We start from the raw sequence: 19,599 nt of genomic DNA on the forward strand, positions 1-19,599 counted from the left end.
TCTGCCGGTGTTCTGGATTAAAGTCATGGCCGAATACCCCGAGATCACCACAAAAGCACTAAAAACCCTATTGCCATTTCTGACATCCTATTTGTGTGAAGCGGGGTTTTCTGCAGTGACAGCAACCAAAACAAAATTACAGAATAGACTGGACATAAGCAACACACTTCGGGTGTCATTGTCTCCCATTACCCCTAGATGGGACCATCTCGTTGCAGAGAAAGAAGCTCAGGGCTCCCACTGATTTAGTGTTATGGTTGTTGAGAGATATAGACTACTATCATTCTATATAAACATTATAATAAATAACCCTTAACTTACAATATTCATAACAATGGTGAGTTGTATTTTTCATGCACTTTATATTTGTTTTTGTGTTGTATCTTATTTTTAAGGCGTGTTTAAATGTTACCATAGCGACTGGAAAGTGTTTGGAGGCAGAGAGGATGTTACTCATGTTATGTTGTTGGTGCAGTGTTAAGAGGATGCTTCTAATAAAGTTGCATATGAGTACACATTGGATTCATGTTTATTGTTGTAGGTTCATGATTGGTAGCAAGCCTGAACCTATCATAATACATATTGATGTCAGACATGAAATGTCAGAATAACAAATTTAAATACAGCCTGAATAATGAGTACATGCTCCTTCCTCCTTTAACTTAGGCCAGTAAATATCGTAAGTTTGACAATTATATTTTAAAATGCCACAGTTTTTACGCTGGTCACATAATTTTATTTTGTGTATTTATCCGTCCCGCCCTAAAGGCCAGTCCGTTAAAATATTTTCTGACATTGCCCTGGCCGGTTGGCTCAGCGGTAGAGCGTCGGCCTGGCCTGCGGGGGACCCAGGTTCGATTCCCGGCCAGGGCACTTCAGAGAAGCACCCATTTGCTTCTCCACCCCCCTTTCCTTCCTCTCTGTCTCTCTCTTCCCCTCCTGCAGCCAAGGCTCCATTTGGAGCAAAGATGGCCCAGGCGCTGGGGATGGCTCCTTGGCCTCTGCCCCAGGCACTGGAGTGGCTCTGGTCGCCGCAGAGCGACGCCCCCTGGTGGGTAGAGCATCACTCCTGGTGGGCGTGCCGGGTGGATCCCGGCCGGGCGCATGCGGGAGTCTGTCTGTCTCTCCCCGTTTCCAGCTTCAGAAAAATACAAAAAAGGAAAAAAAAAGAAAAATATTTTCTGACATTAAACCAGTCCGTGGCCCAAAAAAGGTTGAGGACCACTGCTGTACAGCACTCCCTTCAGGAACATGGCTGCCTTCCATACTCAAGGATTCTTTAGTCCTAAAATTAAACACATTTATCCTACCAATGGCTACAAAACCTGGGCTGGCCCAGCTTGGATTTAGATATAAAGACAGAAAACCAGTGGTTTTTATTCCCCATGTTTCCTCCCGCTGTAATAGCAGCCTCCTCACCGCAGGTTATTGCAGTTTATGGTCTCTGTTTTCTTCCATCAGCCCAGGCACTGAGAGGCCTTTGTGCTCTAAATTTAACTTGTTCTTTCTACGGAGATGTTGGAACCTGTGACAGTGGAGGTGGAGAGTCTCAAGTGAGAGCACAAGTGTCTTCTGAGAAACTTGCCCCTGGAGGGAAAGACGGAGGATGCCGGCTTCAGTGGAATATATAGGATCAGAAGCTTTTATTGTTTTTGTATTGGTGGTCTTAGAACATATTCAGAGACAAAAGGGAAGAATTCACAGAAGAGACTGAAGTAGAAGAGATAATGGAGAGGAAGAGCTCCCTAAAGAAGTTGGGGAAAGGAAGTGAGATTCCAAGGGCAAAGACCAGAAAGAGAGAACATCTCTGTCTCAGCGTCACCCACATTTTCTCTGGGGCGCAGAGCCGAAGTACACCAATCCATGTTCCTGCTGCTCTGCAGTTAGGTCCTCACATACACAGTCAAAATTTGGGAACATTCGTGGCCTGAAAAAGTATATATTTTCCCTTAAGATTTTCTTAATCTTTTAAACAATATTTTAGCCATCTCTGCTCTTAATCACCCTTATCTTGGAGGAGACTGGGCTCCTGGCTTACGTACATGTTTTATTCTGTAATCCTTTTAATGCTTTGTCATCTAGTCCCATAGACACTCCCTCCTTGTCACCATGCTTTTGGTAACCCTTAACTGAAATTGACCAAACCTCCATTCAGTGTTTTATTAATGTAAGCTGCTAGTGGTGATATTCAGTTGAGCAGAGCTTGTTAATTTGGTTTGCATTTAATTTTTGAAGGTGGCTAGAACTATATTTTCTTATAAGAAAATTTTATGTTTGGAACTTCTTTTAGGTTTACCATGAGCTTTAACAGACATAATCTGAAATACTACGTGTTACCAAAAAAGCCTAAAAAGGTGGCGTTTGATTGCTTAGAATGGATCAGAAAGCATCACCCACGTGAGTACAGCCATGTGATGAATTATGTCTAGAAGTAATAAATAAATGTCTTTTTAGTACCACAAGAGAATATATAAAATTGCATAGTAAATATTTTTCATTATGATAGGACTGACTTGCTACTTATCCCTTTGAGTACGAATGTTCATGTATGTCCTCATGCCTCCTGACCATACAGAATACACATTTTAAAAATGTGTAAGGCAACATTAAAAAAAGGCAAATGCATGTTCTTGTTTCTATAAATTGGTTATCAAACAAACATGATTTTAAGTTAATAAAACTATAACTGAAACTAATTTCATTTAAAAAAAAACTCACTCCTGGGGGTCAGTGAGCATGAAAAAAACTCACTACTTAAGGGTTACAAGAGCAGAACTCTCTCAGTTCTGGATGGTGTAAAATCTCATTTGGTTTGATGACAACAAAGAAAGATTAGCCTGACCCATGGTGGCACAGTGGATAAAGCATCTACCTAGAACACAGGTTGCTGGTTTGAAACCTTGGGCTTGCCCCATCAAGGTACATATGGGAGTTGATGCTTCCTGCTCCTCCCCACTTTTCTCTCCCTTCTCTCTTCTCTCTTCCTTCTCCTTTCTTTCTCTCTCTCTCTCTCTCTCCCCTCTCTAAAATGAAATAATAAAATCTTTTTAAAAACCTGAATTCTTCCTCCTACATCCCTATATATATTATAATTTGTGGTTTCAGTGTCTTTCCTTTGGGTTTCTTTCTATCAATGTGTGAATTATGCAAATCTTCATTTTAGTGCTTTCTCCCTCGTGTGTTTGCCTTTAAGCTACATTAGCTAAAATGAGATTCTGAAATTCATGGTAGTTTTCCCATGTAACCCACTTTTCCATGGAGAGCTTTTTAGCTAAACATCTTTATTTCATTTTTTAAAACTTAGTATATATATTGATATGAACAAATCAAATAGTGCTGAGATGGTCTATGAAAAAGTCAGTAACTTCCCTCTCCAGGCCCTCCTCTCCCAGCCAGCTAATATAAATAGCTTAGTAGTGTGTATATCTCTATCTTTGGCTCTGCCACAGAAAGATGACTTTGTCTTAATATCTTCTAATTTTAAAAATAACATAGATCACTTGAACTGTGGTGGCGCAGTGGATAAAGCATCAGCCTGGAACATAGGTTGCAGGTTCTAAATCCTGGGTAAGAAGGCACATACGGGAAACAAATATGAGTTGATGCTTCCCGCTCTTCACTTTCTCTCTCCTCTCTCTAAAATCAATAAATAAAATCTTTTTTATTTGTTTTATTTTATTTATTCATTTTAGAGAGAGAGAGAGGAAAGGAGAAAGGAGGGAGCAGCAGGAAGCATCAACTCCCATGTGTGTCTTGACCAGGCAAGCCCAAGGTTTCAAACCATTGACTTCAGTGTTCCAGGTCGATGCTTTACCACTGCGCCACCACAAGTCAGGCTAAAATCCTTTTAAAAACAAAAATAAATAAATAAAATAACATACATAAAATCAGCAGTAAATAAAATATATGCTCATTAAATAACATTTAGAAAGCAACAACAAAAAAGAGAAACAAGAGACAAACCTCACCTCAAGACAAGTCACTTATCATTTTGGTTTATTTCCTTCCAGTAGTTTTTGTATGTATTTTTCTCTCCACTAACATACTATGTAGCCAGACGGTGACGCAATGGATAGAGCATCAAAATGGGACACGGAGGACGCAGGTTCGAAACCTTGAGGTTGCTGGCTTGAGCACGGGCTCATCTGGCTTGGACATAGGTTCACCAGCTTGAGTGCAGGGTCGCTGGCTTGAGTGTGGGATCATAGACATGACCCCGAGGTCGTTTGCTTAAGTGCAGACTCATCTAGCTTGAGCACGGGCTCATCAGCTTGGGTGCGGGGTGGCTGGCTTGAGCCCAAAGGTGGCTGGCTTAAAGTCCAAGGTCGCTAGCTAGTCCAAGGTTGCTGGCTTGAGCAAGGGGTCACTCGCTCTGCTGTAGCTCCCGGATCAGGGCATATATGGGAAAGCAATGAATGAACAACTAAGGAGACTGAGGAGCCACAATGAAGAATTGATGCTTCTCGTCTCTCTCGCTTTCTGTCTGTCTGTCCCTCTCTGTTCCTCTGTGTGTGTGTGTGTCTCTCTCTTTGTCACAAAAAAACCCCCAAAACATACTGTATATACTGTGTATCTGCCCTTAACCTGTTTTAGATATTGAGCATTTTCCCCTTTCTTAAAAGACTTAGAAAATACTTGATAATTATGCTATATTTTATTTCATAATTTCCTGTCTTAATTAGTTTCCTTGTGGTGGCCATTGAAATTTTTCTAATTTTTAAAATTCAAATGAAACTTTTTGAAAAAGTCTTTGTACCACTTTCTTTTCTAGATTAGTTTTCTAGAAGGAAACTAAGTGAAAAGGTGGAAGCATTTCTAGATCTCTTGAAACATGTTGCCATATGCTTTCTACAAAGTTTGTGTTAGGATGCCTTTCATAGCCCAGGTTCACCTCAAGAGTCATTTGGAAGGACAGGGTTAAGGGTCAAATCTTGTCATTTTCAGTGCACATGAGTTCCTTGCTTGAATCATTCTACCCATGTGATCTTCCTCTATTGTAAGAAAACTATGGAGGTCTATTTATGTCTCGTGTGTTTCAAATAATATAATGTAGATTGTATTATTATTTATGTTACAAGTCTTCATTTCTTGGCAGATGATTCAGGGATAATTTACTGCCTCTCCAGGCGAGAATGTGACACAATGGCTAACACCTTACAAAAGGATGGTCTCGCTGCTCTTGCTTATCATGCTGGCCTCAGTGATTCTGCCAGAGACGAAGTGCAGCACAAGTGGATCAATCAGGACGGCTGCCAGGTACCGCCGCTATTTAAGATAAACAAATAATTTTTGTGTAGTATATAAACAAACTTGCACATGTAGAATGAAAATTATTTTTGCCATAAATAGTAAACATCAAAATAAGACTGAAACTGAAAAACATATTTTTTAAGACTTCTAAGGTTGCTTTTTTTTCTTAAATCAAAGTTTTTAATTAAAATGTAATTTACAGACCATAAAATTAACCCTTTCAAAATTTACAAGTCAGTGATTTTTTAGTGTAGTCACAAGGTTATACAACCATCACCACTAATTGTAGGACATTTCATCTTTTTTCTGTTTTTTTTTTTTTTAAGTGCAAGATAGAGACAGGGAAGGGAGAGACGGATGAGAAGCATCAACTCATAGTTGTGGCATTTTACTTGTTTCTTTTATTTTATTCTACTTTTTTGTATTTTTCTGAAGTGAGAAGTAGGAGGCAGAGAGACTCCCACATGCGCCTGACCAGGATCCACCCGGCATGCCCACTAGGAGGTGATGCTCTGCCCATCTGGGGCGATGCTCCATTGCAACCAGAGCCATTCTAGCGCCAGAGGTGGAAGCCATGGAGCCATCCTCAGTGCCTGGGCCAAGTTTGCTCCAGGGGAGCCTTGGCTGTGGGAGGGGAAGAGAGAGATAGAGAGAAAGGAGAAGGGAAAGGGTGGAGAAGCTGATGGGTGTTTCTCCTGTGGATTTCCATACACCAGGCTGACACTCTTACCACTGAGCCAAATGACCAGGGCCTTTACTTGTTGTTTTTGATTGCTTCTTTTTTTTTTTTTTTTTTCTTTTCTTTTTCTTTTTTCTGAAGCTGGAAACAGGGAGAGACAGTCAGACAGACTCCCGCATGCGCCCAACCGGGATCCACCTAGCACGCCCACAAGGGGCGACGCTCTGCCCACCAGGGGGCGATGCTCTGCCCATCCTGGGCGTCGCCATATTGCGACCAGAGCCACTCCAGTGCCTGAGGCAGAGGCCACAGAGCCATCCCCAGCGCCCGGGCCATCTTTGCTCCAATGGAGCCTTGGCTGCGGGAGGGGAAGAGAGAGACAGAGAGGAAAGCGCGGCGGAGGGGTGGAGAAGCAAATGGGCGCTTCTCCTGTGTGCCCTGGCTGGGAATCGAACCCGGGTCCTCCACTCACTAGGCCGATGCTCTACCGCTGAGCCAACCGGCCAGGGCCTGATTGCTTCTCATACCTGCCTTGACAGGGGGGCTCAAGCTAGTGACCCCATGTTCAAGCTGGTAAGCCTGCACTCAAGTCAGTGACCTTGGGGTTTTGAACCTGGTTCCTCAGCGTCCCAAGTTGTTGTTCTATCTACTGTGCCACCACCTGGTCAGGCCATTTCATTATCTTAGTAAGAAACTTAATACCTACTAGCAGTTACTCCTCACTCTCCTAACCTCCCGCCCCCCCCCCCCCATTTTCTGACAACCACTAAGCTCTTAGCTATTACTAATCAATCTTTGGATTTTCCTATTTTGGAAATGTCCTATAAATGGAATCATACACTGTATGTTCTTTTGTGACTGATTTCTTTTACTGAGCATAATGGTTTTAAGATTTATCCACATTGTAGTTTGTATCAGTATTTCTTTTCTTTTTCTAGTCAGATAATATTCCATTGTATGAATTTATCATAGTTTGCTATCCATTCATCAGTTAGTAAACTATTCAGTAATGCTTCTGTGAACATTTCTGTATAAGTTTTTGTGTAAATATATGTGTTCGGTTCTCTTGAGTATGCACCTAGGAGTGAAACTGCTTAATCATATGGTTACTCTGTTTAACATTTTGAGGAACTGCCAAACTGTTTTACAAAGCAGGTATAGCACCTTTTATTCCCATCAGCAATATATGAAGTTCCAGTGTCTCTGCCTCCTCATCAATATTTGTCTGTCTTTTTACTGTATCCATATAAGGATGAATTTTAGGAAAATGACTAATAATTTTTGTAGCCTATGAATTTTTCAGTTCAAGAAAACAAACCATTACCTTGAAGATACAGAGTAGAAATGTTTCTCAAAAGTATTTTCTAGGAGAGAGAAGATGGCAATGGAGTAGGCAGATGCACAGACTCCCAGCTCACACCACCAAACTGGATTACAAATTAATTTAGGAACAATCAGCATGAAACACCAACTTTGGACTAAAAGAACAGGTCTCAAAAACCAAGGTGCAAAGAAGCCACACTGAGCCTGGAAAGTGAGGAGAGCGAGACAGACGGTGACAGGCAGAGGAATGCCTGGGATGACCTGAGAAGCTGACTCATCCAGTGCAGAGGTGGCCATAGCTGGAAGAGGGGTTGATCCCTCCACACAGAACAAGCCTAAAGTGGTTCCGGGTGACCCACCTCCAGAAAGCTCTCTAGCTCCAATCAGTGCGAAGGACACAGCTGGAAGCAGGAAGTGGGGTAGAGGGGCCCTAACTCAGGTCTCCAGGGAAATCTGAGATACACCTCCCCCGACTGAAGCTCAGAAAGCGCCCTGCCCCCAGAGAGCAGCTGGCAGAACAGCCTTCAGATTCTCAGAAGTTAACACCCACTGCATTCCTGGATACAGTTTCAAATAAGCCCCCTGCTGATATCAGTAAACAAGCTTACCCTTGAGTTAAGAAAACTGAGGGGTAAACAAATAAATCAACACATCAAAGCAGCTCTACTAGGTAAGAAGACAACAAATGGAACTAGCCTACAAGCCATACACAGAACAGTGGGAAGGCAGAGAAACATAAGTCATATGCTTCAACAAGACAAATCCTCAGAAAAAGTCCTTGATTAAATGGAAGTAATCAAATTACCAGATGCAGAGTATAAAATAATGATTGTTAGGATGCATAAGGATCTCAAAGCTACAATGGATGGACTTAATGAACACCTCAATAAAGAAATTGTAAGCATCAAAAAGGACACAGAAATAAAGAAGAACCAGACAGAAATGATAAAGACAATATCAGAAATGAAGACTACACTAGAAGGAAATAAAAGCAGGCTGGAAAAAGCAGAGGATCTAATAAGCTACTTAGAGGACAAGATAAGCGAAAGCACAAAAGCAGAACAGCAAAAAGAAAAGAGGATCAAGAAGTCTGAGGAAACTCTTAAGAAAGCTCTGTGACAACATGAAAAACAATATCTGCATAATAGAAGTTTCTGAAGGAGAACAGAAATAACAAGGAATAGAAAAACTGTTGGAATAAATAGCTGAAAATTTCCCTAAATTGATGCAGGAAAGTTATACAGGTTCAAGAAGCAGTGAAAACCCCATCAAAAAAGAACCCAAAGAGACTCACAACAAGATATATCATAATCAAAGTACCAAAGATAAGAGATAAAGAAAGAATATTAAAAACTGTAAGAGAGCCTGACCAGGTGGTGGCGCAGTGGATAGAGCCTCGGACTGTGGTGCGGAAGGACCCAGGTTCGAGACCCCGAGGTCACCAGCTTGAGTGCAGGTTCATCTGGCTTGAGCAAAAAGCCCACCAGCTTGGACCCAAGGTCGCTGGCTCCAGCAAGAGTTACTTCGTCTGCTGAAGGCCCCCGGTCAAGGCACATATGAGAAAGCAATCAATGAACAACTAAGGTGTCGCAATGTGCAACAAAAAAAAAACACAAAAAACTAAATGATGCTTCTCATCTCTCCGTTCCTGTCTGTCTGTCCCTGTCTATCCCTCTCTCTGACTCTCTCTCTGTCTCTGTAAATAAATAAATAAATAAATAAATAAAATAAAATAAAAAAACTGTAAGAGAAAAACAGTCAATCACCTACAAAGGAACCACCATAAAGATGACATCTGACTTTTCAACAGAAACACTTGAAGCCATAAGGGAATGGTAAGAAATATTCAGAGTAAGGCAGAACAAGAGCCTACAACCTTGATTAGGTAATTACCCAAGAAGTAATTACCCAAGAGCTACAACTACCCAGGTTGTAGGCTTCCTGGGTAATTACAACCAGGGTAATTTGATTACTTCCATTTAATCAAGGACTTGCCTTCTTTATCCAGCAAGACTATCGTTTAAAATTGGAGAAATAAAAAGCTTCCCAGACAAAAAAAAAAAAATTCAAGGAATTCATCACAACCAAACCAATGCTTCAGGAAATGTTAACGGATCTGCTGTAGACAGAACAAAGCAGGGGCGGGGGGAGGGAAGAAATTATATATATAAAGAGAAGAGTGTAGATGTAAAGAAAAAAGTGACAATAAACAACTATCAATAATAACCTTAAATGTAAATGGACTAAATGCTCCAATCAAAAGACATAGGATAGCTGAATGGATAAGACCCATACATATGCTGTCTACAGGAGACCCAGCTCAAAACAAAAGATACACAGACTGAAAGTAAAAGGATGGAAAAAAATTTTTCATGCAAATGGAAAGGGAAAAAAAAGCTGGTTAGCAATACTTATATCTGACAAAATAGACTTTCAAAAACAAAGACTATAGCCTCACCAGGCAGTGGCACAGTGGATAAAGCGTTGGACTGGGATGCTGAGGACCCAGGTTTGAGACCCTGAGGTTGCCAGCTTGAGTGCGGGCTCATCTGGCTTGAGCAAAAGCTCACTAGCTTGGACCCAAGGTCACTGGCTCGAGCAAGGGGTTACTCGGTCTGCTGAAGGCCCGCGGTCAAGGCACATATGAGAAAGCAATCAATGAACAACTAAGGTGTCACAGTGTGCAACAAAGAACTAATGATTGATGCTTCTCTTCTCTCTGTTCCTGTCTTTCTGTTCCTGTCTATCCCTCTCTCTGACTCTCTCTCTGTCTCTGTAAAAATAAACAAAAAACAAAAAACAAAAACCCAAAGATTATAGTAAGGGATAAAGAAGATCACTATATAATGATAAAGGGAGCAATCCAACAGAAAGAGATAACCATTATAAATGTCTATGCACCTAATATAAGAGTACCTACATATATAAAGCAGAGTTTGATGGACATAAAGGGAAAGGTCAACAGCAATGCTATAATAGTAGGGGATTTCAATACCCCACTAACATCATTGGATAGATCCTCAAGAATGAAAATTAACAAAGAAACAGCAGAATTAAGGGACACACTAGATTAACTGGATTTAATAGATTTCTTCAGAACCTTTCACCCTAAAGCAGCAGAATATACATTCTTTTCAAGTGCGCATGGTACATTCTCAAGTATAGACCACATATTAGGGCATAAAACGAGTCTCAACAAATTTAAGAAGATTAAAATCAAGCATCTTCTCTGACCACAATGGCATGAAACTAGAAATCAACTACAATAGAAAAACTGAAAAACACTCAAATACCTGGAAACTAAACAGCATGTTACTAAATAACGAATGGGTCAACAATGAGATCAAGGGAGAAATCAAAAATTTTCTTGAAACAAATGAAAATGAGCATACAATAACTCAAAATCTGTGGGACACAGCAAAAGCAGTCCTGAGAGAGAAGTTCATAGCATTACAGGCATACCTTAAGAAGCTAATAAAAACTCAAATAAACAACTTAATCCTGCAACTAAAAGAACTAGGAAAAGAATAGCAAGTAAAGCCTAGTGGAAGTAGAAGGATGGAATGAATAAAGATCAGAGCAGAAATAAATGACATAGAGACTAAAAAAAAATACAGAGAATCAATGAAACCAAGAGCTGAGGTTCTTTGAAAAAGTAAACAAGATTGATGAACCCTTAGCCAAACTCACCAAGAAAAAAGAGAAAGGACTCTAATAAATAAAATTAGAAATGAGGGTGGCGCAGTGGATGGAGTGTCGTACTGGGATGTGGAGGACTCAGGTTCAAAACCTCAAGATTGCCAGCTTGAGTGCAGGCTCATCTGGTTTCAGCAAGGCTCACCAGCTTGAGCCCAAGGTCACTGGCTTGAGCAAGGGGTTACTCAGTCTGCTGTAGCCCCCCGGTCAAGGCACATATGAGAGAGCAATCAGTGAACAGTTAAGGTGCCACAAGAACTGATGCTTCTCATCTCTCCACCTTCCCACCTGTCTGTCCCTGTCTCTGTCTCTGTCACAAAGAAAAAACAAAAGAAATGAGGGTGGAGAAGTAACAACGGACACAGCAGAAATACAAAGGATTGTAAGAAAATACTACGAAGATCTGTATGCCAAAAAATTAGACAACCGAGGTGAAACGGACAAATTTTTTGAAAAATATAATCTTTCAAAAATCAATCTGGAAGAATCAGAAAACCCTAAAAGACCAATTACAACAAATGAGATCGAAACTGTTCTCAAAAAACTCCCAACAAACAAAAGCCCTGGGCCAGATGGCTTCACAGGCGAGTTATACCAAACATTCAAAGAAGAACTAACTCCTATTCTTAAGCTATTTAAAAAAATTCAAGAGGAGGGAAAACTTCCAAGCTCCTTTTATGAGGCGAACATAATTCTGATTCCAAAACCAGGCAAAGACAACACAAAGAAAGAAAACTATAGGCCAATATCCCTGATGAATTTAGATGCTAAAATTCTCAACAAAATATTAGCAAACCGGATCCAGCAATACATGAAAAAAATCGTACATCACGATCAAGTGGGATTTATGCTGGGGAAGGAAGGCTAGTACAATATTCACAAATCAATCAATGTGATTCATCACATAAACAAAAGGAAGATCAAAAACCATATGATAATATCAACAGATGCAGTAAAAGCATTTGATAAAATCCAGCACCCATTTATGATCAAAACTCTCAACAAAGTCGGAATACAGGGAACATACATTATAAAGGCCATCCATGACAGACCCATGGCCAACATCATACTCAATGGGCAAAAGTTAAAAGAAATCCCCTTAAGATCAGGAATAAGGCAGGGGTGCCCCCTTTCACCACTCTTATTCAATATAGTTCCAGAAGTCCTAGCCACAGCAGTCAGACAAGAAGAAGAAATAAAAGGCATCCAACTTGGAAAAGACGAAGTAAAACTATCATTATTTACTGATGATATGATACTGTATATAGAAAACCCTAAAGTCTCAGTAAAAAAACTACCGGACCTGGCCCTGGCCGGTTGGCTCAGTGGTAGAGCGTCGGCCTGGCGTGGGGGGGACCCGGGTTTGATTCCTGGCCAGGGCACATAGGAAAAGCGCCCATTTGCTTCACCCCCCCCTCTCCTTCCTCTCTGTCTCTCTCTTCCCCTCCTGCAGCCGAGGCTCCATTGGAGCAAAGATGGCCCGGGCGCTGGGGATGGCTCCTTGGCCTCTGCCCCAGGCACTAGAGTGGCTCTGGTCGCGGCAGAGCGAAGCCCCAGAGGGGCAGAGCATCGCCCCCTGGTGGGTAGAGTGTCGCCTCTGGTGGGCGTGCCGGGTGGATCCCGGTCGGGCGCATGCGGGAGTCTGTCTGACTGTCTCTCCCCGTTTCCAGCTTCGGAAAAATACAAAAAAAAAAACACAACAAAACAAAAAAAAACTACCAGACCTGATAAATGAATTCAGCAAGGTGGCAGGATATAAAATTAATACTCAGAAATCAGAGGCGCCTGACCAGGCGGTGGCGCAGTGAATAGAACATCAGACTGTGATTTGGAGGACCCAGGTTCAAGATCTGGAGTTCGCCAGCATGAGCGCGAGCTGATCTGTTTTGAGCAAGGCTCACCAGCTTGAGCCCAAGGTCGCTGGCTCAAGCAAGGGGTCACTCCCTCTGCTGTAGCCCCCGTAAAGACACATATGAGAAATCAATCAATGAACAACTAAGGAACCTCAACGAATAATTGATGTTTCTCATCTCTCTTCCTTCCTGTCTGTCTGTCCCTATCTGTCTCTCTCTCTGACTCTCTCTGTCTCTCCCACAAAAAAAAAACATAAAAAATACTTTTACCTGACCAAGCGGTGGCGCAGTGGATAGAGCATCGGACTGGGATGCGGAGGACCCAGGTTCGAGACCCCGAGGTCGCCAGCTTGAGTGCGGGCTCATCTGGCTTGAGCAAAAGGCAGGCTCACCAGCTTGGACCCAAGATTGCTGGCTGGAGCAAGGGGTTACTCAGTCTGCTGAAGGCCCGCAGTCAGGGCACATGTGAGAGAGCAATCAGTGAACAAGTAAGGTGTTGCAGAGAAAAGCTGATGATTGATGCTTCTCATCTCTCTTCGTTCCTGTCTGTCTGTCCCTATCTGTGACTCTCTCTCTGTCCCTGTGAAAAGGAAAAAAAAAGAAATCAGAAGCATTTTTATACACCAACAATGATCTGTCTGAAAGAGAAATTAAGAAAACAATCCCCTTTACTACTGCAACATAAAAATAAAAGACCTAGGAGTAAGTTTAACCAAAGAGGTTAAAGACTTGTACTCGGAAAATTATAAAACATTGATGAAAGAAATCAAGGAAGATACAAACAAGTAGAAGCGTATACCGTGTTCATGGTTAGGAAGAATAAACATCATTAAAACATCTATATTACCTAAAGGAATTTATAAATTCAATGCAATTTCTATTAAAATACCAATGACAATACTTCAAAGATATAGAACAAATATTTCAATAATTCATATAGAACCAAAAAAGAACATAAATAGTCTCAGCAATCTTGGAAGAGAAGAATAAAGTGGGTAGTATTACACTTCCGGATGTCAAGGTATACTACAAGGCCATTGTACTCAAAACAACCTGGTACTGGCATAAGAACAGGCATATAGATCAATAGAACAGAACAGAGAACCCAGAAATAAACCCACACATTTATAGACAATTGATATTTTACAAAAGTGGAAATAGCATACAATGGAATAAAAACAGTCTGTTTAACAAATGGTGTTGGGAAATTTGGACAGCTACCTGCAAAAAAATAAAACTAGACCACCAATTTAAACCATTCACAAAAATAAACTCAAAATGGATAAAAGACTTAAATGTAAGTCAAGAAACCATAAGCATCCTATTGGAAAACAGGCAGTAAGCTCTCCGACATCACTCGCAGTAATGTATTTGCTGATTTACCTCCATGAGCAAGGGAAATAAAGGACAGGATAAACAAATGGGACTATATCAAACTAAAAAGCTTTTGCACAGCTAAAGACAATATGAACAGAATAAAAAGACAAACCACACAATGGGAGAACACATTTGACAATATGTCTGATAAGAGGTTAATAACCAAAATTTATAAAGAACTTGTAAAACTCAACACCAGGAAGATAAACAATCCAATCAAAAATAGGCAAAAGAAATGAATAGACATTTCTCCAAAGAGGACATACAGATGGCCAATAGGCAGATGAAAAAATGTTCAATATCACAAATCATTAGAGAAATGCAAATTAAAACCACAATGAGATAACACCTCACACCAGTCAGAATGGCGCTCATCAACAAAACAACACACAATAAGTGCTGGAGAGGGTGTGGATGAAAGGGAACCCTCCTGCACTGCTGGTGGGAATGCAGACTGGTGCAGCCACTGTGAAAAACAGTATGAAGATTCCTCAAAAAGTTAAAAATGGAACTGCATTTTGGCCCAGCCATCCCACTTCTAGGAATATATCCCAAGAACACCACATCAGTGATTCAAAAGGAGAAGTGCATTTCTATGTTTATGGCAGCATTGTTTACAATAGCCAAGATCTGGAAACAGCCCAAGTGTCCGTCAGTGGATGAATGGATTACAAAGCAGTGGTACATATACACAATGGAATACTGTGGGGCCATGAAAAAGAAAGAAATGTTACTTTTTGCGACAACATGGATGGACCTGGAAACTATTATGTTAAGTGAAATAAGCTAGGCAGAGAAAGAAAAATATCGTATTACCTCACTCATTTTAGGAATCTGACGAACAGTATAAACTGAGGCACAGAATAGAGACAGAGGCAGGATCAAAGGATACAGAGGGAAAGGGGATGATAGGATAATAGGATGGGATGAGAACAGAAAAGCAAATCGTCAAGGAAAGGGGGGAGAGTGTTACAAGGAGGGGGACAGGGGAAATGTACTGGGGAACACTGAGGGGAGGATGTATTTGGGGGGACACTATAATCTATGTAAATAATAAATTAAAATAAATTTTATATTAAAGAAAATATTTGCTAAGGTACAAACAAAAGAATATCTTACAGGGTATCAGCCTTGTATCCTCTGAAAGATGTAAGACTTGACTTACCTGAACTAGAAGCCATTTGCCATAAGAAGATCATGAAAGGAGATCTTCTGCAATGAAAGGAGAAGTAAAAATGCAATTTATTCAAACAAGAAAATACAAGAAAAACAAACAACAACTAGAATTATATATTAAGATGCAAATGGTCTAACTCAACACAAATTTGAACCAATGATGTATGTAGAAAATAACTTAAAAAAATGAAACATAAAAATTGAAGGGTAAAAAATACGGTATTTGTTGGTGATGGGGAATAGGGATTTAGTCTATGAATAAGTGTACCCATAGAAGAAATCAGGGTAGTTAAAGTGTATTATGAATAAATATCTAACAAATTTAAAAGACAAAAAATCATCCTGGCCGGATAACTCAGTTGGTTAGAGCATCATCCACAAGCACAGAGGTTGCCAGTTCAATCCCCAGTCAGGGCACGTACAAGAACAGATCAGTGTTCCCGTCTCTGTCTCAAATCAATAAAAATAAAGAAAGCATCACACCTGACTAGGCAGTGGCATAATGGATAGAGCATTGACCTGGGGCTCTGAAGACCCAGTTTCAAAACCCCAAAGTCACTGGCTTGAAGCCCAAAGGTCACTGGCTTGGAGCCCAAAGATCACTGACTTGAAGCCCAAGGTCACAGGCTTGAGCAAGGGGTCACTGGCAAGGCACATATGAGAAAGCAATCAATGAACAACTAAGGTGCCACAACTATGAGTTGATGCTTCTCGTCTCTCTCCTTTCCTGTATGTCTTTCCCTTTCTTTCTGTCTCTCACTAAAAAAAAAAAAAAAAAAAAAAAAAAAAGGTAAAGAAATCACTGGGTAAGACCCTGGGCCAGTTGGCACAGTAGTAAGGTATTGTCCGGTGTTTGGATGTCCCAGGTTTGATTCCTAGTCAGGGTACGCAGGAGAAGTGACATCTGCTTCTCCCCCATTCTGTTCCCCTGCCCCCTGCTCCTTTCTCCCTCCCCTCTCCCCTCTTTCCCCTTCCCCCTTCCCCCTTCTCTCTTTCTTCTCTTCCCACAGCCATGGCTCAAATGGTTTGAGCATGTTGGCTTCAGGTGCTGAGTATGGCTCCATGGCCTCGCTTCAGTTGCTAAAATAGCTCAGTTGCTGAGCAACAGAGCAGCAGCCCCGGATGGACCGAGCGTCACCCCCTAGTGAGCTTGCTGGGTGAATCCCAGTTGGGATGTATGTGGGAGTCTGTCTCTGTCTCCCCGCATCTCATTTAATAAAAAAGAAAAAAAAACTTGCATGTAGATATAAGTCAGCACTTTTATTTACAAAATTAAAAAAGTGTATTCCTCAAGGTAAAGAAATAGGTTACTCTACAAAGGACAAAAAGAAGACATGCCTGAGACTTGCTAAATTAAAAAAACAGAAATAAGCTATCTTTAGAATCAGCAGAGGGAAGACTGAGACTGGACAATTTCATACCCAGCTCATTATCATTAATGTTAAAAACAACAGAAAGACATTTTCACGTGTGTAAAAGTTCAGTAAATATATCGCTGATTTATCTTCACTGAAATAATTATATGCCAGTCTTCCCAAGTGAATTTATATATTTAACTAATCAAAATGGCATTATTTTTCTTCCCTTGATAAACTTTTTCAAAAGTTTGCCTGGAAGAATATTTAAGTGAAGATAACTAAAAGAATTTGGCAAGAAAATAACACATGGACACTGGCTGTGTAATACATTATAGACAGATCGATGAAACAGAAATCCAGACATAGACTGCAAAACATGTAAAAACAATATATCGTCAGGAATGCATTAAAAATTAATGAGATGCTTGGCCTATGGTGGCGTAATGGATAAAGTGCTGACCTGCAATACTGAGGTTGCTGGTTTGAAACCCTGGGCTTGCTGGGTCAAGGCATCTAAGATAAGCAACCAGTGAACAGCCAGAGTGAAGCAACTACTTCTTGTCCCCTGCACCCTCCTCTCTCTGTAAAATGAATAAATAAAATCTTTAAAAAAAATTAATGATGAAGGGAAGATTGATTATTCTACTACTGGTACTGGTTACCTGATGTGGGGAATCATTTTGGATCCTTGTTTGTATTAAAATTAATTATGGGTAAATAAAGATATTGGCATTTTTAAATGAATGATTTTTATTTTTAATTTAGAGAGAGAACTAGAGAGAGGCATAGACAGGGACAGACAAGAAGGCAGAGGGATTTGAAACATCAACTCATAGTTGCAGCACCTTAAGTTGTTCATTGACTGCATTCTCATATGTGCATTGACTGGTGGGCTTCAGCCGTGCCAGTGTCCCCTGACTGAAGCCAGCAACCCCTTACTCAAACCAGTGACCTTGGGCTTCAAGCTAGAGACCATGGTGTCATGTCTATGATACACTCAGGCCGGCAACCCCACACTCAAGCTGGTGAGCCCACACTCAAGCCAGTGACCTTGGGGTTTCGAACCTGGGTCCTCAGTGTTCCAGGCTGACGCTCTATCCACTGCCTTACCTCCTGGTCAGGCAACTGAATGAATTCTGAGTAGAAGAGAACCTAAGCTTAAAAACAGCCCAAAAGAAAGTAATCACAGAAATGATTTAAATCCTGAAGAACTCAATGCTTCTACCCTGAACAGGTGGTTCAGAAGATAAAGCGTTGACCCAGCGCATGAGAGGTCACAGGTTCCATCCCTGGTCAGGGCATGTATGAGAGCTAATCTATGAGTGCACAACTAAACGGAACAATTAAGTGAAACAATAGGTTGATGCTTTTCTCTCCCTCTACCCTCTTCCCCTCTCCTTCTCCCCCCTCCCTTCTCTTTCTCTAAAATCAATTCAAAACAAAACAAACCACCACCTCTGGGGGAAAAAAAGTATAACCTATAAAAAAGGAATTGAATAGAAATATAGACAAGAGCCTGACAAGGTGGCGGCACATTGGTGCATTGGACATCCCCCCCATTGTCAAGGCACATATGAGAAAGCAATCAATGAACAGCTAAGATGGCGCAATGAAGAATTGATGCTTCTCATCTCTCCCTTTCTGTCTGTCCCTATCTGTCCCTCTCTCTGTCTCTGTTACATGTACACAAAAAAAGCCAATTTTTTCATTTTCTTTAAATCTTTATATGTAGTATAAATAATCAACAATGTACATGCATATATACTATATATATGTATGTGTATATATATATATAACTGATCAAAAATATGGGTTTAAAAAATTGGTTTAAAAATGTTTTTACTCTAATTGTTTCTGCTTTTAAACCAACTAATCTCTACAGTTAGGGCATAATAATATAACCAACTAGACAGCCTTCACTTGTTAGGTTTGTGAGATAGAATAAATGTTGGTTGTTTTTCTTCACAAAGAAATGATTGTAACCTGAAGCTTTAAAGGCAACACAAAAATAAAGAAGGAAGTAACAACGGAACAAAGCCAGTTTTCCCAATTACAAGAAATAAGGGCTTTCAGAAAGAGTTGGCATTAACAGTGGCCTTGAGTCATGTGCCCATCTCACCTACTGCTTCTTGGAACCCTGTGGGCTGGGACATTTTGCTCTGAAGTCTCTCCACCTACTCGCCGCCACTAGAGGCTATGGTAGCCTTCCTCTTTCCCAGAAGACTTGTCTGATAAAATTGCCATAAATGTAGATGGATGACTAGCCTAGAGTACAGGCTGCTGCCTTTCCCAGCGTAGATGAATGTACCCATTTGCCGTCCGCGTGCTGCATAGCTTGCAGTTCCTTTCTCTGGTACTCACAGTCACTGAAATCATGTCATTAGCCTCAGTCTGGCTGCCAGATAGCTCAGTTGCTTTTGAAATACTGTTTTTGCAGTAGCAATTTATTTTTTTAAGTGCTAAAAAAAGACTTGCAGCTTTATTTGTATAGTGTAATTTTGCCTGGAGGTATAATGTTTTTGTCTGGGTTAAAAAGGTCTTACATTTGCAGCTGAAATGGATATTCTTGAAAGTGATTTTTAACTAAAAACTGATTTATTAAGCTCCTGAAATTTAACCATCACCTTGCTTTCACTAAGTAATTTGCATAAGCCAAGATCTAGGGTCTCCCACCTTTTTTTTATAATACTGTAAGAAACTCTCAGACTTATTCACAGGAGTTCCAATAAAAATTCCACATTTTGACTGTGAAATTCGCTAATGAATAAAAGGAGCTGGTATATGATCAGGTGCATTACTTGGAGAACGGATAGTCAACACTGAACAGATGAGACTGCCATTGTTCTGAATCATGGGAGAAGCTGGCAGCAGTGACCTCTGAAAACTC

General features: G+C 40.7%; 1 protein-coding gene across 3 annotated transcripts in view; it reads left to right on the forward strand.

The window, feature by feature from the left end:
- Positions 1-19,599, forward strand: part of BLM (BLM RecQ like helicase) — a 125,834-nt gene that overhangs the window by 82,590 nt on the left and 23,645 nt on the right. For all 3 annotated transcript variants that reach the window (XM_066238694.1, XM_066238695.1, XM_066238696.1), the window contains 2 exons: positions 2,291-2,397; positions 5,096-5,256. In XM_066238694.1, coding sequence (XP_066094791.1) covers positions 2,291-2,397; positions 5,096-5,256 — 268 coding nt within the window. The remainder of the gene's footprint in view (positions 1-2,290; positions 2,398-5,095; positions 5,257-19,599) is intronic.

The sequence above is a fragment of the Saccopteryx bilineata genome, chromosome 7 (genome assembly GCF_036850765.1).
Source record: "Saccopteryx bilineata isolate mSacBil1 chromosome 7, mSacBil1_pri_phased_curated, whole genome shotgun sequence".
NCBI lineage: Eukaryota > Metazoa > Chordata > Mammalia > Chiroptera > Emballonuridae > Saccopteryx > Saccopteryx bilineata.